This window comes from Phoca vitulina, unplaced genomic scaffold (assembly GCF_004348235.1).
Source record: "Phoca vitulina isolate PV1807 unplaced genomic scaffold, GSC_HSeal_1.0 scaffold33, whole genome shotgun sequence".
Taxonomy (NCBI): Eukaryota; Metazoa; Chordata; class Mammalia; order Carnivora; family Phocidae; genus Phoca; species Phoca vitulina.
The window spans coordinates 3,901,496-3,926,209 of record NW_022589736.1 but is presented as its reverse complement, the minus strand read 5'-3'; the positions used below and the strand labels follow the sequence as shown (position 1 = coordinate 3,926,209).

The following is a 24,714-nucleotide window of genomic DNA, read 5'->3' as shown; positions in this document are numbered from 1 at the left end:
CCGAGCGTCCCATTCAATGTGACTTATTAAATCTTGGTGAAACATACAGAAGGTAAAATTTGCCATATTGACCATTTGTAAGCATATAGTACAGTCACATCAACTATACTAGATTGTTGTGCAACCATCACCACCATCCAGAACTTTCTTATTTTCTCGAACTGAAACTCTGGCCCCTCATCCCCCAGCCCCTGGATCCCACCATTGCATTTTCTCTGTCTATGGATTTAACTCCTCTGGGGACCTCAGATAAGTGGATCCCACTGTATTTGTCCTCTAGTGACCGGCTTATTCCACTCTGCATCATGGCCCCAGGGTCCATCCATGTTAGGTAATATTCCATTGTGTGCATACACTACACTGTGTTGTCCATTCATCTGTCAGTGGACACTCGGGTTGCTTTTAGCTTCTGTGAACATGGGTGTGCAGGTATCTCTGTGAGACCCTGCTTTCGATGCTTTTGGGTGTAGACCCAGACATGGACATGCTGGTTTCACGCTCCCTCCGTCGGTGCACAAGGACGCCGACCCCTGCACAACCTCACCACCCACTGCCTAGTTGGCTTCTTTACGGCGGCCATTCGATGGGTGTGAGGTGGTGGCCCAGTGCGGCTTTGATCTGCGCTGCCCTGCTGATGAGTGTGTCTGCTGGCCGTCTGTATGCCTTCCCTCGCGAAACGTCTATTCAAGTCCTTTGCCTTAAATCTGGATTTCAGATAGACTGGACAATTTTTCAGTATAGGCGTGCCCCACACAATGCTGGAGATTTATATATACTAAATAAGTATCTGCTGTTTATCTAACTCAGTGTCTGGTGTTTTTATTTGATAAATCTGGCAACCCCAGAAAGCAAGAACTTTGAGGATCTAAAACAATCTTTAAATATTTTGCAGTCTTGCTAAGGTGAGCTCTGAAATGGTTTGGTGTATTTTTGTGGGTGTTTGGCTGGTAGCCCTGCTTTATTAGAAAAATGTAATTTCATTTTGAGATGCTCCAGACTAAATCATTTGAGCTTCACATTCCTTGTGTAACATTATTGGGCGCCCTTAATGAAATTATAACTCAAGCAAGAGATTTCATTCCCTTGTAGTAAATTAGCTTGGGTTGTGAGGGTTTGGGAGAGCCAGTCCCTCCCTGGCTTATTCTTCTCGTTCCGTAGAATGAAGAAAGAGAGGCATTTTATATTTGAGTTATTTATTGCTCTCTCTGAGTGAACATTATATCATTGCCCGTCCCTACTGGAAACAACAGCTGTTAATAGGCTCCTGAATGAATTTCAATGTGAACTCCCCTGGCCTCTGGAAAGCTTGGGTAAAGAGAAAACAGGCTCAGAATTGAAAGAAAAAGAGCACATTTCAGGCCTGGGTCTGAACGCCTGAAGGCTAACTGCAGATAAAACCACTAGCTGAGGTTTTCACACAAAGTCACACTCAGATGTGTGCAAAGAGGGAGCCCCACGAGTCAGCAGTCCCCCTTCCCGAGGACAGAAGCAGACGATGGCATGGGAGCCACCAAAGACTCGGCCCTCTGGTGCCAACGGATTCCTGGAGGCGGGGAGTGTCCCGTGGCAAAGTAGCTCAGTCCCCGCGGGCCAGGCCAGCCACGAGAACCACCAGGAAATGTACGGGGACAGGCGGGCATCCGAGAACGGGGAGGGCTGCATGTGCCGTCCCTGGACGTGCTCTCCTCTGCCCTGGAATAGGTTCCTCTGTGGACAAGTGCTCCCAGCTTCTGAGGTTGGATTCAGTCGGTGGAATCTCTACAGAAAGGAGCTTTTCCTTTGGCCCCTTTATTAGTCCTTTTTCAATGTCTCCCAAGTGCATTCCCATCCCACAATTCCCCAATCTTTCCGTTTAAGAGAGAGATTGCGGGGACTGTAGGTCATGAGCGGCATTGCCCTGGGTCCAGTGGCCCACCCCGGGCTGACTCAGGACAGGTGTTGCCTCACTCCCCCTCAGCGGGGTAAGTGGAGGGCGCTCTCCCGGGCTCCTGTCCCTGCTTCGTCGCGCGCCCATTTGCGGGAGGGACGGAGGGGGCCTCCCCCCCGCACCCCTTCCTCCCTCGTGCGCCGCCGCTTCTCCCACTGCCCAGCTGCCCGCTGACTGATTTCTACATCCTTGTTCAAGCCCACAAAGCAAGTTCTCTGTTCACGGGGAGAAACGGTCTTGGCTTTATCTGCACGATTCTCATTTAATTATGGCTTTTTTTTTTTTTTTTTTTTTTTTTTTTTTTTACTTGCTTCACTTCTTCTCCGTGAAATGCCCTGGGTCCCCAGCTCTGCCCCACCCAGCATCCTATGAGCTCACGCAAGGTTCTTGCCCTGGAGACGATCGCTTTGAGTTTTGAGGGACACAGAACAAGAGGAGGGGAGATGCCAAAAATGAGAAAAGAAGAAAGATGGAAATCATAAAGTTGAAAATTGAATGGAGAGAGGAGTTTGATAAAAATGCTGTCAGAAATTCAATAAAAGACTGAACCAGAATGAAGTGGCTGAAACCAAAACGAGCTTTCAAACTCCCTTGTCCAAACCCCCAGTAATAAGAACATAGGAAAGCATTGAGTTTTTCTGAAACTCGGTGTCAAAAGTGCATTTCCTGTTCTTCTTTTCTTTCCAGACAAAGTAAGCATGTTGTCAGCTTTCATCGCTCCCTTCAAGCACTTAAGCCCCGGGGCCACAAACACGGAGGACGAAGACAATCTAAGTAAGCAGTTTCCCTTCCCTGTCGAGTGGAGGGGGTCCCGGCCCCATGAGCAGGGGGGGTCCTCTACTGTCCCCAAACACTGAGACCCTTGGGGTGATGGTGAGGACTATTTGGGCTTCACCGAGCAGGAGGCTCTGCTCCTGTCCCTCCACGCCCAGAACCCCATCCCCAACATGAATCCCGTCCCCACCAGGGATCTCTTCCCTGCCATGAAATACCATCCTCACCTACAATCCTATCCTACCTGGAACCCCGTCCCCACCTGGAATCCCATCCCCATCTGGATAGTAGGAAAATACTAGCAGCGACTCTGTAACTGAGAACTCCAAAGATTGTAGGGAAAAATCAGTTTTCTTGAACCCCTCTCCTCTCTTTCCTTTGTTTTTCCCTTCAAAAGGAAGGAAGGAAGGGAGGGAGGAAGGGAGGCAGGGGGAGTGAGGGGGGGAGGAACAGAGGAAAATGAACACAGTTTGTACAACTATTTAACAAGGACAGAGTTGGACGGGTGCCTGCCTGTTGGAACATTTCTGGCTCGTGAAGGAAACCGGGGAAGCCCCAAAGCAGTGTGGTGCGGGGATGGAAACGCTGGTCCCCCTGCTGAGACCAGGGAGGGGCCCCCTGGGGGGGCAGGGCTGGTGTGGGGGGTTCCTGGACGTGTCCAGCACGCTCTCAACCCCCAAACCACACAGATCCCTCCTGCATTTCAGTATTACCTCACAGCTGGGTCACCTTCCGCCCAGTGAGATGGTGCAGACTGTGCTCGTTGCCCAGAGCGGGGAGCTTGCGGGAGCTCACCAGGACCCTGACCAGGGCACGTGGTGGGGGGACCCGCACTGGAGTGCTGGCCACCCTGCCGTTGGCTAGTAAGACGCACGGCCAGCAACAGGACTGGAGGCTGAGGGCACGAGCCCACGTCACTGCACAAATCAAAGTCACAGAGTCGTGGTGCCTCAGAACCAGAGCAGACCCCCCCGCGCGGGATGGGGACAAAGTCCCCACAGAAATCAGAACGCGGGTCTCTGGGCCACCCGTTCGGGGCTCCCTCCTCAGAGAAGTTGGGCAAATGCTCCTTTTTGTTGTCTCAGGGTCTAAGCGGGAAAACCTCCAGGACCCGGTGGGTGTATTGATAGCCACTTCAGAAATGTGGAATACACACACACACACGTGTGTACATATACACACCAACCAATTCTAAGCATGCATGCACACGTGCCCCAAGCTGAACTGGATGTGCACGCAAAGCGCTTTGATAAAACACCTGGAATAAACACGTTGAGAAAGAAAATCTTCCTCTGCTTCCTCCTCTTTCCCCCCTTGAGGGGCTGGGACCCTGCTGAGCGTGATAGGTGCCCAGTGTGGGGTGAGACCTCGCAGACACGATCTCGTGCCGCCACTGCTCCCGTGAGCCCGAGCCAGGAGCCCCAGCGCCTCGTGTGCATAAACTGAATCCCACAGTTGAGATCGGAATCCAACAGGACAATGCGCGAAGACGGCTACCAAGGACCTGGAAGAGAGCAAACGCACAAGTTGGCTATTTCCCCCAATCGGTGGAAACCTACAGAGAAGAACAACTTTGAATTATTACATGTTAGAAAGCCTTTGCAATGCTTGGAAAATCCTTACTTAGAAAACCCTATTTTCAAACACTGTTCAAAGACAAACCTCCCATCAATGCCCCGTCTTCAGCTTCTCCTAGTCTGCCCACGCAGTCTCGGCCATTAGCAATCCAAGCACCCTCGGAAGGTGGGAGAGGAGAGCGGGTGAGCAGGGTGTGTGTGCCATGTGCGACGTCTGGTGTATGTGTGTGCACACCTGTGCAGGGGGGAAGGGTGGGCTGGAAGGAGCGAGTGTGGCTTTGACTCAGGTGTGTTTGGGCTGGTGCTACACGGAGGTGCTCTGCCCGCCCCGTGTGGAGCACGTTCTGGACCATCAGCGGGCTCCCCCGTGGCCACCGGCACTCACCGCCACTCGTCCCTGGAGCCTGAGCTCCCAATGCCAAGGGCAGAGCTGGTGTCAGGGGTCAGTGACCAGAGAGACTCAGCCTGGGAGCCCGTCTGGAAGCCAGCCATCAATGGGGTGGGTTTCCAGGGTCTCCTGGACAGCGCCAGGTTGTTGAGACTTCTGCTCAAGTGGGCAACTCTGAAAGCTTTCCCCTTAAACGCTGAGAGGGAGTGAGTCACTGCCCCAGCGCGATCACCGCTGTGCCTACTGCTGACCCAGGTCACCCGAGGAGGGGTCACTCCCCGAGCTGCGGTCTGGAGGGAGGGAGACCGGCCCACCACACCTGCTTGATCCTCACGCAGACATGGGTCAGACACCACATCCAGGACCATGTGGGACACGTCCTCGAAAGGAGGCACCTTTGCTGCTGCCGAGCGTCAGGCCTGCACTTCTGCAGCCTGAGTCAGCCGGCCCACGTGGCCTCTCGGTGTTCCCAGGGCGTGGATGTGCCTCAGCGGACCCCCTTCCCAGGAGACTGCTCACCTGCCAAGCACCAGGGCCTCCCTCCAGAGTGAAAGGAGACTCCAGGCCACTGGCCTCGGTCCTGTCGGCCCCCGTCTGACGCAAATGGGGCAGATCAGATGGCCGGTCCCCGGTGCCCTACCACCTGAGGCCACGGCTGCCTCACTGTCGGCCATGCGGCGTGGACGTGACTAGTTGGAGAAGTCTGGCTGCCTAATAACCAGACAGACACTGGCCCCAGAAAGGGGACGGCGGAGGGGGGTGAGGCACACACGTGATACACGGGCTCGCACGTGCTGCCTGCGCTCGCCGGAGCCGGACGGCCCTGAGACCACAGGACCTCACCCTCCACGTGGCCCGCCCACATTTGCAGGATGGCCGCCAATGCACAAGTGCAGCCTGCTAACCGGACTTAAGTCTGGGAGGATATATTTCACCTGGAAAGTAAAATTTTAGCCACAGCCACACCAATGTAAAATCCAGCTCTTTCTCCCTAAAATGCAATTCTTTCATGCATTGGACCTCTAAACGTAGCACCGCTTTTGCTGACACTTTTTGCCAAACAGGAGAACGCAGTCACGGGCTCCGGAGACGGATCGATGTGTGAGAGAGCAGAATGGAACAGTTGCTCTATGTTCTCCCACACGTGGCTCTGCCGTAGATACTCTCCTCCGTGCCTGGCGGTCTCCGAATTGCTGGCCACCGGTCTGTGGTATCTGTCTAATGGAGCTTGAAGTCATCTGCCTGCTTTTTCTCTAATTTCCGAACGAAGGACACGTGCGACTGTCTGAGTCACAGAAGCCGCAGTCTGAGGGTGTCTGGTGTTCGACGTCGTGAGGACGAGGGAACATCCTGGGCCAGTGTGGACGCTCAGGACACCTGCACGTGTTTTCCTCGGGACTGGGCTTTGCCAAGGGAGGCACTGGAATCCAAGTCAGAAATTCTCCAACATGACGTGAGCCGTGGATGGGGGCTCCCTGGGGTGGTGGGAGCCGCTGGGCCCCCAGATCCATCAGCCCTGGTTCTGCTGCCTACCATTCGCCCGAAGGCTGATGTCCGCGTGCTGAGTGCACCCACACGCGCAGACACAGAAAGAGTGGGGGGGACAGGCAGACCCGTAAATGCACCTCAAGGTGCAACTGACCTGACGAGAGAGTCCCCCGTCCGACCCCCTACGGGGACGTGAGTTTCCGGCAGAGCTGCTCCAAGCCTGACCGACTGCAAGTCCCTGAGTTATGACTGGCAAGCAAAGCAATTATTTGGGAGAACAAATTCCAGGGTAGAATTAAAGGACTCACTAATTCTCATAACCTAGTATGACCCGTCCGTTTGAGCTGTTCCAAGTGTATAACAAATACATTTTCAGAAACAAGTCATTTTTATCACGTAATAAACATTCTCGTGCCAAGTCCTCCACCCCAGGACCCAGGGCAAGTCCAGGCAGGTGGGGGCCACCGATCTTCTCTCAGACCCTTCAAGGCAGGGGCAACCGTCACCTCCACGGTGGCCGTGATCAGTCATCACGAAGCACACAGCCTGGAAGACTGCGGCGCTCACGGATCACCGTTTACGGATCACGTGGAAACTTTCACGGGTTGTCTGCCCTTAGCCGCACAGCAGCCCCCGTGTGGCAGGTTCTGTGTGCACCACTCAGCCATCAGCGTGCTTTCCTGAGGTTCCCAGAGGAGCTGGTGCTCACACCGCCCGTGAGGCCTGGGGATGGCCCCCCGAGAAGGCCAGCGAGAAGTGCACGGCTGCGGGGTCAGCGCCAGAGGTGAGCTCCCGGACAACTCCCAGATGCTGGGAGCCTGCTGTCCACATCCGGCTGCCTCCATGTACGGGATAAAGGGTTCAAGATCAGCGACGTGCCTGAGGGGTGACTCCCCCAGGGCAGACCAGGCCCTGCTCTCCTTGGACGAGGACAATCTGCGTCCCCCTCCCACCTCAGGGGTGACCCACGGGGCCCAGGAGCCAAAGCCTGTGCTGGGAAAGGAGCCCCATGTGCTTGGATGCCTCAGGGCCCAGACCCAAGGGAGCATGTGCGGGGCAGGTCCTGGGCAGCGTGGCCTCCTGACTCTCACCTCTGGATCATTCTGACAACAGAGAACGGAAGCCTATTAACTAGTGGAGAACAAAGTGGTCAGGGGAAGGGACTGCGAAGGACCCCCTTCCCTGGGGAAGAAGGAAATGTGACTTTGTGAAGTCGGAGCTGGAATACGAAATTCACGTGGGATCGCTGTAGCGAAAGTCCCGCAAACTGGTGTTGGGTTTTCACGGCGGACCTGGCAAAGTGGCGCGTGGTTTTCCAGACACGGCCCATGTATCTCTAAGCAGCGCTAGAGCTGCGGCGTGGGTGGGGTCACTCCACGAGGCAGCCTCCCATCCCCTCGCCATCCGTCCCCTCGCCGTCCGTCCCCTGGGGACCGGGAGTCACCGTGCGCGTCTCTCCCATGGGATGGCTGTTGACTCTCAGAAGTTCTGACACTGACCGAAAGGGAGAGACGCACGGTGTGTTTGTGTTGCGCTCTGGGGCCCACAGGCTCATGACAGAGGGGTGCACTCAGACCCGGCCTCAGGACAGCCCGGAGCCCGCGCCATGTGACAGGACGGACGCTGCTACCCTGCCTCCTGGGGGGTCCCAAATTCCAGGGGAAACTCAGCAAGGAAGAGCTCAGCAGTGTCTGCCTCTCTCGTTCCTGCTATTTTCAAAAAGATGTGTTTCCTGTATGTCTGGGTTTGGGCTGAGCCTCTTCCCGATGCTCCTTTAGTTCAAGCTCGGAATAATCTCATAGGGCAAGCACCGTTAAAACCCACATTTGCTATTTTGAGAAAGTGGAGTTTGGGCACGTGGAGGGACTTGCCCCTGGTCACACGCACCTAAGAGGCAGGGGGGACACTGACGTCTTGTGTGCTGGAGCCCCGAGCTGGTGGGGTGACCACTGCCCTGTCTGCCTCCTACAGCTTCGGCCGGCCATGCTCGGACCCCACAGGCCAGTTAAACAGAGCACGCCGGCCGAACCCCCACTCTGCGGGTTTCCAAAACCAGAGGTTGTGGCTCGTGTACCCGGGATAGGGCCCAGAAGCCCACTTTTTTCATCAGTTATTATTCGTTGTTGGTTATTATGGAAGGGGCCTTCATGCCACAGTCTGATAACCATGGCTGGTGCCACGGACAATGGTATCGAGGGCAGCCGTGGGCGCTGGGAGTCAGGGAAGAGAGGGGTCGGCCTGCAAGGGCTCTTCCTCCAAGACAACCCTTTCTACCTCAGAAGGTCATCCGAGATGCTGGCCACCTCACTCTCGCTACCAGTCTCACCAATCCCCACCCTGTGGGAAATCAGTAAGAAATTGGAGCACACCCAGCAGTTTTGAACGCAATCTAGAATGGGGCTTTTTGGCTGGGTTGGATTTTTTTTCTCAGCGTCACGTTCAATTTGAGAGGCTGCATGGTTAATCTGACCCACTGTCTCTCGGCCTGAAATTCCCGCCCCCCGGCAGAGCTCCTTGCTACCTGTGCCCAAGACGCATAATCATTAACAAAGGAGGCAGAGACTAAGTGCTTGATATTTGGAAGGTAATTATTTCTGCTAAAATAGTCTGTAAATGAATGCCATCCACCTCTAACTTATAAAACCCTCTGCGTCATGCCTTTGAACAGTTACCTCCGCAAACCTAACACTGTATGGAAGCAAACTGCTGGAGGAAATGCCAACTGAGCCAATGGGCTTGCGGTGAGCAGCTGGGGTTCCTCAATCGGAGAACACGTCCCCTAGGGCGCATCCCCCAGAGAGGGCACCTCTCCACGCTGACACGCTGCACATCTCCGTTAGATTCTCCGCTGCAACACCACGAGGGCAAGGTCACGGAGTCTGCTGCACTCACCGCTGCCCGGCTTCCGCACAGGACTGAGGGGCGCCCACGCGACGGCTGTTCAGGAGCCACGGGATCAGCCCCAAGCTTCCACGTGCTTAACGAGAACAAACTCACTCCCGACTGCCGGGGACTTCTGCATGGGCCCCGCCTGGCCCCAGGCGGCCGCCTCGCCTCCCACGTCTGTCCGAACCAAGGGCCGACTGCGCTCAGCATCCTCACCGCCTCCCAGAGCCCAGCACAGGGTGACCCTGTGAAGGAGCCAAGAAAATGATGGGACTATTCTGCTTGTGTAAAGCCAGGTTTACAGCAGCTGCGAACATTCCCGGGACACTCCCATCTCGACCAACGAGCCCGGATCAACCGGTTCCCTCTTTGAGCCTTGTTTCTTCTCGAACATGGTGCTGTGATCCCCACGCAGGCTGGATTTTAGGAATAAGAAGGTCTGAGGGAGCCTCCGTGAAAGGCACCTGCACCGCCCACCACTGACACCCTCGGAGGATTTCAGTGGAGACCTGAGGGGTCAGCGCCCCAGAAGCACATTCACCTGCAGAGCAATCGGGACTCCCGTGGTCCCCAAGTCATCCACGCCTGAGATTGCCTGAAAACAACAGCATCATCAGCCACGAGCAGTCCAAGATGGCCAGGCCACAGAAGTTAAATGATCATTACACGCATCCTCCACCTACAGTTAGCAAAGGATGGTTTTGCTAAATTTACTTCGTATCATTTCTTGCCAAGGAAGGAAGGAAGGAAGGACGGAAGGACGGAAGAAGCCATCACAGACACCAAGGAAGCGGCCCCCTGAGCCCGCATGCAATTTCCTCCTTGTGTCTTGGGGGAAGTAGGACTACCTCGAATCTTTACTACCTGCGTGCGATTACACCAACAATCTGTAATGTCTGTTCCGTATAATTTGAACTAGTGACATCCTTGTCTACGTATTATTTTCATCGTCTAGCACATTCCTGAGGTTCGTCCACGTTGACACACACAGATGTGGCTCGTTAAACACGGTGCCACGTAGCAGTCCGTTGTATGAGGACACCACCGTTCGCCCCCCACCGGCCCCGGTGGGAAAGGCCCCCCTGACCTCAGCATTGCCCACAGCTGTTGGGGGCACAGGGCCGCCTGTCCGTTTGGTTGGGGCAACGCTGAGGGTTGCCCAGGCCCAGGGCAGGCGGCTGGCCTCAGCCCTGACCCACCACAGCCGGTGCCCAGGGCAGGAGACAGCAGCAACACGCAGGGGGCCGTGCGCCCCACACACGCCCCCCAACACCTCCGTCTCAGAAATGCGTCTCTGCAAGAGCTGCCCAGGAATGCGGGTCCTCCCGCCTCCAGGCAAGCGGCCCCACTTCTGGGGTGCTGCTCCCCAGGTCTCCCCGCAGGTGCCCGCCCGGAGCTTGCCTCCCTGGCTGGCGGGCCGTGCTGGTGGCGGGCTCGCATGCGCCGAGGCCCGGGTCTGCGGCCCAGCGGTGCCGTCGTCAGCTGCCAGTGCCCGGGGTCACGGCTGTCTTTCTCACCTGCAGGTATCAGCAGCGCCGACGTGAAGGAAAACCGCAACGTGAGCAACCTGGAGGCCCGGCCCCTGCCCGCCGGTGACGGGGCCCGAGGTGGTGCACCCGGCGTGAAGAGGAAGAGGCCCCTGGAGGAGGGCAACGGTGGCCACCTATGCAAGGTGCAGCTCATCTGGAAGAAGCTCTCGTGGTCCGTGGCACCCAAGAACGCGCTGGTACAGCTCCACGACCTACGTCCGGGCCTGCAGTACCGCATGGTGTCCCAGACCGGCCCGGTGCACGCCCCCGTCTTCGCCGTGGCTGTGGAGGTGAACGGGCTCACGTTCGAGGGCACGGGGCCCACCAAGAAGAAAGCCAAGATGCGGGCAGCCGAGCTGGCCCTGAGGTCCTTCGTGCAGTTCCCCAACGCCTGCCAGGCCCACCTGGCCATGGGCAGCGGCGCCGGCCCGTCCACGGACTTCACCTCGGACCAGGCCGACTTCCCCGACACGCTGTTCAAGGAGTTCGAGCCGGCCGCCCCCGGCGAGGCCTTCGCGGGCCGCCGCCCCGCTGACGCCGGGCTGTTGCCCTCCGCCTGCCGGAGGGGACGACTGCTCTGCCACCCCCTGGACCTGGTGGGCCCGGCGCGGCCGGACAGACCCAGGCCGGGCCCTGCGGCCCTGGGTGACAGGAACCCCGTGGTCGTGCTGAACCAGCTGCGCTCTGGCCTGCGCTACGTGTGCCTCGCGGAGCCTGCCGAGAAGCAGCGCGCCAAGAGCTTCGTCATGGCCGTGTGCGTGGACGGCAGGACGTTCGAAGGCTCGGGACGCAGCAAGAAGCTGGCCAAGGGCCAGGCGGCTCAGGCTGCCCTCCAGGCTCTCTTCAACATCCGGCTGCCCGGCCACATCCCCAGCAGGAGTAAGAGTCACCTCTTGCCCCAGGTGAGACGCGCAGGTAGCTGGGGCAGGTGGTGTTCTTCAGAAGCTCGGAGGACGGGGGTGGTGGCGGGCACCAGGCAGGCCCCTCTGCTCCCAGCACTGCAGGCTCACAGGGCCCCCGACCCCGTCCCGGGAAAGCCAGGCTCTGCTCGGTGCCCTCCAAAGGCCCCCTTTCCCAGCCTCCTCATTAGGAGCGGTTTTCAGGCGTGTTCAGACGCGATCCCCCCACGAGGGCCGGAGCGGGGCCCCCGGTCCACAGAGAGAGGCCTAGCAGCAGGGAGCCCGGCTTCTTCCCCAGACCCGTCAGTGACCAGGCCGCCGGGTGGAGAGCAGCGTGCGTGAGGTGTGTGGCGGGGGGTGGTCTGGGGGCGTCTGCAGCTGGGGGTCCGCAGAGAGCCCCGCGACTGTGTCTTCTCTCATCCCGGTGGTGCCAACTGCAGGCAGGAGCACGCGCGGCCGCCAGGGCGCCCCGGCCGGGCCAGACAGAGACGGGGGTCCGAGGCCTAGGCCGTTGCGAAGCAGAGGGCTCAGGGAGGGAGGGGGCGCTGGAAGCCGGCGGCACGGCCACGTCACAGCCACGTCACGGCCACGTCACAGCCGCTCCGATCGCGACAATGGGTCTGCTTCTCACAAGGGTTCGGGGAAGACTGTGCAGCGCCGTCCGTGTGTCGGGAACTATCCTGATGCCATTTTGAAACATCCTTCCAAGTCCTGTAAGTGCTCACATGTGCACATCACCCTTTGTCTCGCCGTTCTGAGCGATCTGTGGGCGCCGCTTCCAGGCTGGATCCAGCGTCCTTGTGCGCTTCGGCATCAACCGAGGAGAGAAGTGTGTCACGGGCGGGTCGGAGTGAGCCCCGCATGGCTGTGCGTCCCCGCAGAGCACCAGCGCCGCATAGCCATCCGAGCAAAGACAGCAGGACAGAGCCCGGAGCGGAGCCGCGACCCGGGCAGGCATTCACTCGTTCCTTCCTTCACTCACTCGTTCACTTGTTCCTTCCTTCCTTCATTCGCTCCTCAGCATGGCGGCCGCAAAGCCGGCAGGGATCCGCCCCCACTGCGGGGTCGGGGAGGGGGGGAGACCACTGAACAGGAATCCCCGTTTCTCTGCGGCCTCTGCCCCCGATTCCTTCCTTTCGTTTGGGACGTTTGTTGAGCATTTTACGGAGCGGGTTGGAGGCGTCTAGACCGCATCGCCACCTGCCTTGCCTTTCAACCCGCCCTAAGGGACCCACCGTCTAGCCGTTTGCCGAGCAGCTCGGCACCCGAGCCCGTCCCCGGGCACCTCCGAGGGGGAGGCCATAGCCCCGCTCTCCTCCCACACCCCTGTTCTGTTTCACGTCCGCCTTTGTTCCTTCCCGCCCCTGTGTCTCGGGTATCTGTGTCTTAAACCTGCCAACGGCGCCCGAGGAAGCCACTGTGCTCCCCGTGGCGGGGTGAGCCTTCCCCGAGGAGGCCCCTCGCCCCGCCCGCAGCAGGCCGCCACCAGCCGGGCCTTTCTCCCCGCCCCGATGAAGGTTGGAGGGCGTCAGGCAGCTCTGGCCGCGACGCCTTCCCCTTTCATGCTGTCGACGCTGAGCCCTGGGACGGAGGGACCAGGCAGCACCACAGCTCTGTAACAGCCGTTCGACCCCAGGACGCAGGACACCACTCAGAGCCACGCCGCTGAATGATTTCTGACAGTCCGCCAACCACCCCGACTGGAGGACGGAGGGCGGGGATCAGCGTGAGGGCTGGGGCCATCCAACACACACACCCAAGACACTGCCATCCTGGAGGCTCATTGCCTGCTCGCCTCGCCCCTGCACCCTGGGCTCGGTGGGGCTGAGCGGGCCAGGGGACCCAGGACCTGGTGCCACCAGGGGCTTGACTGAATGTGAATCCCTGTCTTGGACGTGGTCTGGATCCGGGGGCTGATCTTTAATTCAAAGACAGATCCCAAGAAACCCTGTAAGTCCTGCTGTGCTTTCCTGCTCTGCCCAGCGCCCCCCACCCCAGGGTCCTGGGGTCCCCTCACTGTGCTGTTAGCACCTGCACCAGGAGAGCGGCCAGGCACCCAGAAAAGGCCGGGGCCCACTGAGGAGGACAGCAGTCCTGCTCGCCGCCGGACTGAGCATTCCAGCGTTCCCGGCCATGACTCCGGGTCCGCCCCACGCAGGGTGGCCTTAGCGAGCGGGTGACAAACCAAGAGTGTGGTGGGCCACAGAAGCAGCGTCTCTAAGGCTTTCACCAAAGGCTCCGCCTGCCGTGAATAAACCCAGAGTGCTCTCGGCTGGAAGCTCCCTCTGTAAGTGATCCACACTGAAGGAAAGATTCAGACGTGACGGCACACAGAGCCATGTGGGGTGTGTATTTAACGCCGCTGTGGGCCCCACTTTGGTGGGGTGCTGGGGCATGGAGCGGGAGCCCCGCAGTTCTGACTTCCACACAGGTGGTCAGCTTACCTGCACCGTTCAGCCTGCAGAGTAGGACCATGCAGGCCTGGCAGGGCGCACCGGATGCTCACTCTGTCCTGAAGACGAGTCTGGGTGAGCACAACCTCCCCAGCACCTGCGGCTGAAGACCTGCGGGGAGCCTGTCCGGAGTGGCCACTGCGCTGTGCTGGTCACCCAAGTATCAACTTTGCTGGGGGTGCGGGACATCAACTCCTCCAGGCTGAGTGTCACTCCCCACCAGGGAAGGCAAATTGCACGCACTTGCTTCCACTTCTAGTTTGAAGGAGGAAGTTCTAAAGAACAATATGCTCAGTGACAATTAAAATCGTAGGTATTGATTTCTCTAGGATCTGATTTTCACCAATTCCTTTATCGGGGGTGTTTCTCAGAACTGGGCTAGTTTCGTTCCTTCACTTTCCTGAGATCTGGCTTTGGGTCTCTTATCCAGAAGGCTGAGACCAAGACTTTATTATCAGGTACAGACCTGAGGGGGGTTCTGTAACACTCACAAGGGTGCAGGCTGCGCATCTGCAAATACCAGTTGATAAGGATCATCGATGCAGACCAGGAGGTAGCTGGCCCGTTTTCCTGGCCTGCACTTGGTACACCTTCTCAGGGCAGGACTCCTCTAGCTTACAAGATACTCGTGATAACGAGACCGTGTCAGGATCTACAGATGGTCCCCAACTTAAGATAGTTCAACTCGACAACGTCTAAGGTTTACGATGGTGCAAAAGCGATACGCATTCAGTAGAAGCCATTCTCTGAGTTTTGAGTTTGGGTCTTGTCCCAGGCTAGCGGCCAGTGGGATGATCTTGCCTCATGAGTGGCTCCCTGTCAGCCCCGCAATCACGGGAGTAACAGCGGATCCACAGACAACAGTCCCGCACCCATACCCGCCGTCTGCTCTTCACGGTGAGCGCCGTATTCGATACACTGCATGAGACCATCAACACTGGGTTATCAAGTATGCTTCGTGGGAGAGGATTTGTCCCAACCGCGGGCTGATGTAAGTGTTCTGAGCACGTTTCAGGTCGGCGAGCCTACGCTGGGACGGTCAAGGTTAGGGGTATTAAATGCATTTTTGACTTAAGGATATTTTCCATTTACAATAGGTTTATCGGGACCCAACCCCATCAGAAGTCAAGGATGATTTCTAGGGGCGCCTGGGTGGCTCAGTTGGTTAAGCGACTGCCTTCGGCTCAGGTCATGATCCTGGAGTCCTGGGATCGAGTCCCGCATCGGGCTCCCTGCTCAGCAGGGAGTCTGCTTCTCCCTCTGACCCTCCCCCCTCTCATGTGCTCTCTCTCTCATTCTCTCTCTCAAATAAATAAATAAAATCTTAAAAAAAAAAAAAAAAAAAGAAGTCAAGGATGATTTCTAAATGCTCATTCCCTGGAAGCATTATCATAAAAAAAGATAAAATCACAAAATCTCTCTCTCTGTTTAGCCTTCACTTCCCACCCCTAGCATGAAGAGTTGAATTCATAAAAGCACTAGATCCCATCAGAAGGGCATCTCTCCCATCGCCTCCCATGGTGGACAGGAGCAGGCCTTAAAAGGAGAGTGGGTAATGTCAGCATGGTCTCAGGAAACAGCCCCTTGGGTGAAAACAAGCACAGTGACTGATTACGTGAGCTTCTCCTTCACACTCAGTGATCCCCTTTGTTTTGTTTTGTTTTGATGTGTCTCAAAGATTTGTCTTTCCCATAGAGTAAGAGAGGGAGCAACTTCCACCTGTTCATGTGGGGGCTTTGCTGAGACTGCGCCCTCCAGGGATCCTTGCGGGAAAGTAAGGCCACCCAGCTCTGCTCCTGCATGTGTCACTACGCTGAGGAGAGGAGAAACCATGGGAATTTATGACACAACGGAAAGGAAACTTTAACAGCGAATTTGGATCAGAGCTCGAGTGCACAGCCCCATTTCATGGAATCTGCCCCCAGAATTAGCTGCAGAATGAGGCCGGGGGGACTGTTGCTGCCTTCTCCACAGCTGTGCTGTGGGATGCTAATAGCATGTTTGCACAAACGCGCCGTCCTTCTCCCAAACCCCAAGGTGACCCCCAGCTGCCCCTGGCCACTTTACAGATGGTTTTTCTGATCTCGTACTCCTGCTAATCTCTCTCACTCAATAGGAGTGGCGTCCTAACCGCCATAATGCAAAACCGTTAATTAATATTGCCATAATAAATTAGCAAGAGAGGGGCCCTCAAATTTTAAATAGGCTTAAATTAGAAACAGATAGCTATGGAAATCATATCCACTTGGCTTTGAAATGGCTTAACACTGTCCACGCTGGCTTCCCTGAAAAACACACAAAACCAGCAGCAGATGCCCAGGCGTCCTCCCCGCGCAGCTCTGGGGACACAGGAAGGGACAGCCAGGTCTGACTCTGCCATCGGCCACGCATCCAGCCTGGGGCAGTTCCTGAATGACATCTGAGCAGAGTCCTGGAGCTCTGCGGTTCCCACAAGCAGGAAGGACAGTTCTGGACTCCAAGTCACACTGTCTGACAGGATTTCAGTTCCTCGGCTGTTCTCCTGTTGTCTCCTCGGGGAGTGGGACTAGGGTCTGACCTCACCACATCCAGGCACCTGCTGGTGCAAGAGACCCGAGGTGGCTCTGACCCATCTTCAGAGCATGACTCTGGCCACAGACATAGCAAGCCAAAGAGGGTGGCCAAGCACTGACCTGGGGTTCTCTGGGGACATCCCCTGAGCCTCATAGGCATTGCCAGAAGGTGTGGGGGGCCTAGAGGCATCCGCACCCACGTCCCTTCCCTCGTCCTCTCCCTGCTCTACCTAGATGCACTCCCTCGTCACCACTGTCCCCAAAAAGCTGTGTGTCGGGGAACCAGAGTTTTCCTTCCACTCGAAATCATCCAGACAGGTGGTCTCAAAGGCAGTGCTAATCTGGGTACAGTTGGGTTATAAAGAACAGGTGGATACCTGTGCATCCGACTTGGAGAGGTGTGGTCAGTGAGAGCTGGGGCAGAGGATGGATTCCACCTAATTGTGGGGAAACATCTGGGTGAGATTCAGCATCTTGGGATGCTTACAAAAGTTAATCTCTGTGGGAGTCCATTCAGGCTGCTTAACAGAATACTGTAGATGGGGTGGTTAATAAACAACAAATTACTCCCCCCAGCTCTGGGGGCTGGAAATCCAAGATCAAGGTGCTGGTAGATCCTGTGTCTGGTGAGTACTCTTCCCAGCTGTCGCTGTGTCCTCATGTGGGGAAGGGTCGACGGGGCTCCCTGGGGGCACTAATCCCTCATGGGGGCTCCACCCTCATGACCCCCCCAGAGGCCCCAAACCTGACACCACCACCTTGGGGGTTAAGTGTTCCATATAAACTTTGGGGGGGTGGGTCACAAAGATGGACTCCGGCGATCTATCAACCACAAACTTTAAACAGAATGCTGTGGACTACCATTCAAGTCAGAATAAGCCAACTTACTCTAACCCCATGGCCCGGGCCAACCCACCAACTCAGCCTCTTGTCACTCTGCCCTCAGTCCCCATCTCCCCATCTCCCCCTTCGCTAAGGAGCCAGCACAATTTGCTCAGTTAATGACTAGAAGCATCCTACATGTGATTCCCTGAGCCCTTGCTCAGACCCAGCCGCGTGAACGTGGGCCGTGCTCTGAGAGAAAACACGCATCTCCGTAACCACCACGGAAGAACAGACTCACTCAGTGCCACCCAGCCGTCAGCTGGATCAGCAGCTGAAACACAAGCCCCCTTCCCTGACCACGACCACGGGATGAGGCCTCAGGCCAGGGCCTTCTCCACAGGATGCCTTTTCATAGATTAACAAGAACAAAGAAACAACTTTGTTTTGCTGCCCTGTGGGGGGAGGGGACTGTTCTGAAACAGCGGAGAAAAGGCACCCGAGTTGCCCGCGGCAGCACCCCCATCCTCCCTTCTCCAAGCTGCAGGGAAGGCCCAGGAACGCGTGCTTGATTTGGGGTACTAGGAGTTTATTTGGGAATGCAAATATTAAAAATGTAACATGCTTATGCAAAGTCCATACACAAAGAACCTTGGTCTTTACCATCTCAGATAAATATGGTTATCGCCTTATCACTGAGCATCCCCACAGTGGGGAGCAAGGATGTTTTCTTCCAATTGAACACGGTGATGGCTTTTAGTCAGGATGTGGAGAGACCTCAGAACCACAGCAGAGAGGCAGGCGCTGAGGAGGACGTGCAGAGGCTGTCCCCTGTCCCAGCACTAAGAAATTATAAAGTTGTAATGCGGACACATTATCATGTCCGATTTTTGTTAATGGCTTTAATCAGATGAGCCAACCAGTCAAGATGAACCCACTTCTTGGACCCACAGAGCCGAATCAGTGATTTCTATGTCTCTCTCTGTCTCTCTCTCCCAGACACATGCACTATGCACACATGATATGCAAACACACATGGAGGTGCGTAATTCTGCATCGAGAGAGAAGACACTCACCCGCGGTTTGGGCAAAGGTGGAGACACATGCCCATCCTTAGTGTCACATTTCAGAGACTTAGCAAAAGGTGTTTTCCCCGCGTGGTTACCTGATGTCTCTGCAGCTGTTTTCGCGTCTGCGAGGGGCTGTTCTGACGGTCGTTTGCAGCAGGGGCGCAGCGCCCTGTGGCCACCAGTTACTCTCGGTGTTGCAGCGCGAGGCCAGGCCTTCGGAGAGAGACGTGAGGTTTGCTTGGATGCGCAGGCTCCTTACAAGGGGTTGGCAGGAAAAATACAGCAACAACACTTACATGAGCAAAGTATGTGCTGTCCACCCGAAACTCGAATGGACTGGATGGCCTACGTTCCTATTTGCTAAAAACTCGGTGGCCCTGCTTGCAACTGAGAAGCGGAGGGCTTGCCTGCGGCCACCCGCCATCTTACTCACACCGCCCCGTCCCTCTCAGAGTGCAGAGAAGCCTGACGAGCCGGTGGCGTGGGTGCGGACACTGTGCCCCGAGCTGGGCTCCTGCCCTCCCCGCAGGATACCACCATCCCCTCCCGCTAGGAGCCAGCGTCCAATCTCATTCCTGTGTGAGCGTGTCTTCTGAGGATGCGGTGCTGACATGGGGCAGGACCCCCGGGCTGATGTTGGCGCCCCAGTTCCATGGAGAACCTCTGTGCGCTGGCAGCCACGGACTCCTTTATTCCTCCGCGTTCACCGCCCAGCGTCACTGATGCTCAACTCTAAGAGGCTTGACATGGGCCCCAGACGGAGCCAGTGTGAGGTTCCCACATTGAGCATCCCGGTCTCGGTCTCGGGGCGCAGGGCAGGCTGAGCTTCGCCTGGGGCCAGCCCCTCCCCCTCAGCCACCCTGGGTGACAACCGGGGGGGGCCCAAGGGAGCCTTCCAGATTGTTAAGTGGCCGCTTGCTCCGTAAGGCTGTGGAAGGCTGCTCTGTAGGTATTTTGTTTGAGAAGAGGGGAGGGAGCAAGGGGAGGAAAAGCACCTGCTGCCTGATCCAGAGCGGAGGTGCTTCCTGAGAGCGGGCGTCACAGAGGCCACCACCCAGGCATCCCCCCAGAACGAACCCGGGCTCTCTCTGGCCACTCTCCTGGGTCGGATCAGTGCCCTGGGCAGACGCTGCCACCACCAGGGCAGGTAGATATCATGGATGCCAGGATGATCTACTGTCCCAGAAGGTTCCGGAAGCCTGTCTGCCTCCCTGGAATTGTTCTGCTGGTCTGCGACCACTCTGCCCGGGCCAAGCCTGTGATTACGCAAGCAGCCTCTCAACACCTCTGCTCGTCTGGGTTTTGTGACCACACGCACCCTCCTGTGGCCCACGAGGAGAGAAAGGCAGCATTTTATAGGAGGAAGAAGGCTAGCCACGACCAGCCGGCCCGGAACCCCACCGAACCTTCATTTCCTTGTTTCCCCAGCACTGACTGACAGGTCACCTCACTGTCACTGCAGATGGAAAAAACCTGCTAAACTTCTTTCCTTGGTGAGGATGCTGAAGGCTTTAACAACATATTTATACATTTGTACAAGGCATATGCAATGTCCAGCGTGCGCACCGTATGTACTTGCAGGATACACATTTACACAAGGCACGTGCAGCGTGCGCACCGTACGTACTCAGGGGCTCAGGTGCTGAGGGTCACAGCGGCGAGACAGGGGGCCTGGGGCCCCTTTCAGGGCGTGCGGATTCCTCCTGCAAGACGGGCCTCCTACAAGGAGACTCTGGCTGACTTTGCAGCAAGAACAGCCCTGAACTAACTGCATCATTTCTGTCCATCCTGGAAGCATCTTTAATCTTCAGCTTCTACTTTGTGTCACTGGGATCCAGGGAGGTCGTAACTACACCTGCTTTGAACACCACACAGACCACGCACATGCCATCTTTCTCTCTCCAAACCAAGATCCACAAAACAAAGAAAACCAAAATTCTGGTCCGTGCTGAGAACACATCTAACTGAAATCCTATGTTTGCAAAAACTGTAAAAACATTTTTTTAATCACTCAAGCCTTTTAAATTTCAATATTTTCCTCCCACATTCCAACAGAGAGCTTTGGGGATTCCCTGGATTGGGGATCCCTTCCCTTCATGAACACAGCCAAGAGTCTTGCTATTGAGATGGAGAGACTTTCAAAAAATAAAAAAAAAAGAATAAAAAGTCAGAATAATAAATGGCAGGAGACAAGGGGCTGCTGTGGCAAAACCCCTCTTTTCCCAACTCGCTTCCCAGCCCCCTGAGACCAAGGAGCCGGTGGACGAAGACCAGAATGGCAGGGGTCTGGGAAGGGGGCGTCCAGAGGGAGGCTGAGGCGCCCAGCACGACCGGCTTCCTCACCTGGGCCGGATGAGGCTGACTTCCCCGAGTGCCAGCGACTCACGGCAGAGCTGACACCTGTGCCCAGCCTCCCCCAGGAGCAGACAAACCCGGGGGGTGGAGGGTGGAGAGGAAACACCAGGAATAATCGTGTCTGGAACATGCCCGGATGCCGTGCCCCCTGATGCGTGGGGAGGCAGTGTGCTGACGAGGGGAGCTCTGAGCTCCAACATCTGAATCTCAGCCCCGGTCCTCCCAGACACCGTCTGTGGGGCTGGACAGCTTAGCCTCCTCCCTGCGAAGTGGGCACGTTGGCACGAGCAGCCACACCACACGCATCCTGGCGACCGGTCAGATGCTGACTCCGTATCTACACCCGGACCGCCGTGTTTGCAAGCGAGCAGGAGTAAAGAGCCCAGGGAACGGGGTCCTGGCGGGACGGCCCCCAGGCCCTGCGTCCTGGACAAATGGCACTTTCTGCTGTCCGCAGTGGCCACATCGGGTGGAAGGGACACGTAGGACCAGAGGGGAAAAGCGTCACAGGAAAAATGAACCAATGGCAAAGGAGTGACGTTCAGCCACGGGAACCCGGGGGGTTCTGACTGACGCTAACTGGATGCGAGTCAGATGTAGCTCTCACCTGTTTGGGCCGCAGAACACTTGGAGGACCACAGTCACATGCACAACGGGCTCCCTGTCCCCTCGGCCATAGAGACCCTCGCTCTCCAAGAAAATGTCAGAATGCAAGACGGCAAAGTGAGGCCGTAAAAATAGCTTCAAAACTCTCACCATCTACACCAAAAGCTGGTCTTTCCAAACCTTGTGTTCCATTGTTGGGACATCTGCATGTGACCTCAAGTAGGTCGGCACTGTCACAGACGGACGCCTCTGTCTCCGCGGGACCAGGACAATCTCCGCCAAGGGTAACTGTTCAACGTTCCGGCGCTGGAGAAGCTCCCCTTCTCAGTGCAAGTACTGACTTGGAAACTATCCAAAGTTTGGCACAAATCCACTGTGCCCTGCACTGGCTGGTATTTTTTGCTTTGTCTGTCTGCTTTTAATCCCTTTTGTAATCAAAGCAAATGGGTACAGGCTGAAGGCATCAGGAAAGAAAAACAGCAAAGATACAGGCCGGAGATTGGTGGAGAATCTTTACAAACTGCTAAATGAATTAGTGGAAGGCTCTGATGGACCCCCCACATGAAACCGCTGGGAGGGCCAGCGCCGGGAGGATGCCGCTCTCCTGAGAGTCCAGCCAGCAGGAGATGCAGGCAGATCCGCGCCACTGTGAATGCATTGTTGCAATGCTGCAGACCCCAACTCGATCCCCTTGTTCCCTGGGGCTCGGGGTTGGCCCTGAAGGAAGGCCGCTGTGGGCTGGGTGTACGATTATGCCACCAGGGAGGGACACAGCCGGATGGCTAGGAGCCAGGGAACCGAGAACCGGAGGGATCCCAAGAGGAAAACAGTGCTTCGAATCCAGAACCTGGGCCCCTGCAGAGGCTGCTGGTGATTGCGATGCACACATGAGCTGGGATGGAGTGGGCACCGGGATGAACGAGCAGGTGACGCCACAGCCCAGGCTCCTGTGAAGGAGCAGAGGACCTGCCCAGCACTCCCTTTTTAGAGCCTGGAACCAACTCGCTGGCAGAGAAGAGAGGAAGGCGGCTCTGTCTTCCTTCGGCCAGAGGTCCCTGCCCCTCTATCTCTCTGTCCACTGGGGCTGGGGTCTCAGGGAGCCGTCCTAGGGGCTTGGACTGTGGCTGGCTCTCCTGGAGGAGCCATGGTCCTGGGAGGCCGTCCTAAGTGGAAAATCCATGCGAGTTAAAACTCCACACCGTTCTACACAAGATCTCAGACCACTAGTTGGACCTGATTTTCTTGTTTCAATATTTTCCCTATAGCAGGGTTTAGGAGGGAGGTTAAAGTGAACATTTTCTTTAACATGAATCTGAAGAATGGAAACTGGAAATGGGGAAAGATTGATAAAAAAAAATGAAGTCTTTCTGCAGTGCAGTTATCGGGGAGCAGAAGCAGTGAGGGGGCAGCCCAAGACCACCGGACTCTCGGGTGAACGAGCTGAAATGTGCAGACCGCGCTTGGGACGGGGGTTCGACAGCATCCTCGTCAGCTGGAGTGACAGTCACCTGTGTGAATGGCCATCCTGTTTTCAGGAGATGCCCGTGGGGTTTGGAAACTGTGGTCCTCCTCTGGCTTCCTCCATGTGGACTCTGGCTTCCATGGGTATGTCTCATTTAAAACAGGTGCTGTGTTTCAGGACACGAGGATGTGCAACTCTGCAGCAACATTCAAGGTCGAGACAAGGCCAGCGCCGGCCCCAGACCCAGAGCAGGCTGCGGGGGACTGCTGCCTGGAAGCAGACTCAGCGTGCCCGGCCTTGTGAATAGGTTCCCCCCTCTACGGTCCGACCAGTTACCTTGAGAGATTCATGACGCACTCCCTAACTTCTTCTGGCACTCAAAACGGGAATGAAACACGATGAAATCAATGTGGTAAAATAGTATGGACGATCGGAACCCAGACCACAGAATCGGTGTCAGATCTCATTCTGACTGCCCGCTGCACCCCTTGATAGGGGTGAGGAGGCAAGTAGAGGGACGGGGAGGTGGGAGGGGTGGACGGCAAACATGCACACAGTTCGACAGCATCACCTAAACTGACCAGTTCCAAGAAACCAGACGGACCACATGCTTAAACACCTGGAAAATCAAGCCAGCCCCTAGCTCACCTGTCGTGGGAGCCAAAATCTAGCTGCTCTTTCACCATGCTTGACGTAGCTGTGCCATTAGTTTGCGGTAGGGTCTGGATCCCAACATGTGGCTATTGGGTCAAGTACTGGAATTTGATTTGGAGAGAAGTACACATCCGAACACCCCTGCATGAGGTGCTTGGATGCATGCACGATATGGACCCACCTCATCTATCTCAACTGGTAACTGACTGACTTTGTAGAAGTCGACTCGTGGTTACGTATAAAGCTCACCAACAAATCTCTCTGAGTTCATGCTAAAATCGCCCGTTCCACAACCTCCTGCCTGCTGGTTTCTGGTGTCCCGAGTGGATCCCCGCCACCAGGCCACATGCTGTTTCCACTGCGGGAGACAGGAGCAGACGGACGGAGGCTCAACAGCCACCACAAAGGCCACGACCACTGAGAACGGCAGAGGAAGAGTGGAGGTAATGAGCTGAACCACCCCGAGAGTAATTCCTCCTCCCACTAAGGACAGTAATAAACTTCACCTGACACGGGTAACCCTCGGCGGGCTGAGAAGGTGTAATTTTTTTCTACAGAGAACTTCTGTGGTCTTCGGAGGGTGAGCAGGGTACAGGAAATGTCTTTTCCGTGAGGAACACCTCATAACTCACAAGGAGCTGAACCTAAATGGAGTTGCAAAGGTCATTCTTATTTTATAACAAGAAGGAATTTCCAAGGAGCCTTCAAACCCTTCATTTCCCTTCCTCGGCCACGCAGGACTCCTACATCATATCTAGAATTATCTGCCTCCCTACAGCAAGGGTATTCATTTAATAAATATCGAGGGGGCTCCCACAATGTATTCAGGTGTGCAAGAATCTGAAAAACATCCTTTAGATGCTTAGAGCATTTGTTAGGCACCAAGTATTTAAGACACTGATGAACTGAGGATAAACATGATGAAATTCACTAGGAAAGTCACAGTGAGCATGACAGACAGACACAAGAATCACACAATAACGAGATAATTGCCTTAAAGGAGGTGCTACTGCATTCCATACAGGCTATGTCAGATGATTGCAAAGTGAGTAGCACTGAAAATGTTTTATAGACTCCCACTGTTGGAAAGCCTCCTGCCCTGAATCCTGTGGTAAAGCAAAGAATAATTTTGAAATGAATTGGTGCTAAATTTATATGCATTCCACACAAATTTGAATGTTTGCATATTGGAGTTTCTTAAAATGGGGGACACGTTCAGAAATCACTAGATTTTACAACAAAATTACTCTTGAATAAGAGTTAATTATGTTT

The 24,714-nt window shown here is 55.9% G+C and overlaps 1 protein-coding gene across 3 annotated transcripts in view; it reads left to right on the top strand.

Annotated features, from left to right (window-relative positions):
- ADARB2 (adenosine deaminase RNA specific B2 (inactive)) overlaps nt 1-24,714 on the top strand; it is a 414,677-nt gene that overhangs the window by 285,482 nt on the left and 104,481 nt on the right. For 2 of the 3 annotated variants that reach the window (XM_032425542.1, XM_032425544.1), the window contains exons 2-3: nt 2,615-2,701; nt 10,564-11,471. In XM_032425542.1, the coding sequence (XP_032281433.1) occupies nt 2,615-2,701; nt 10,564-11,471 (995 nt within the window). The remainder of the gene's footprint in view (nt 1-2,614; nt 2,702-10,563; nt 11,472-24,714) is intronic. The other variant, XM_032425543.1, reaches the window with a different exon arrangement.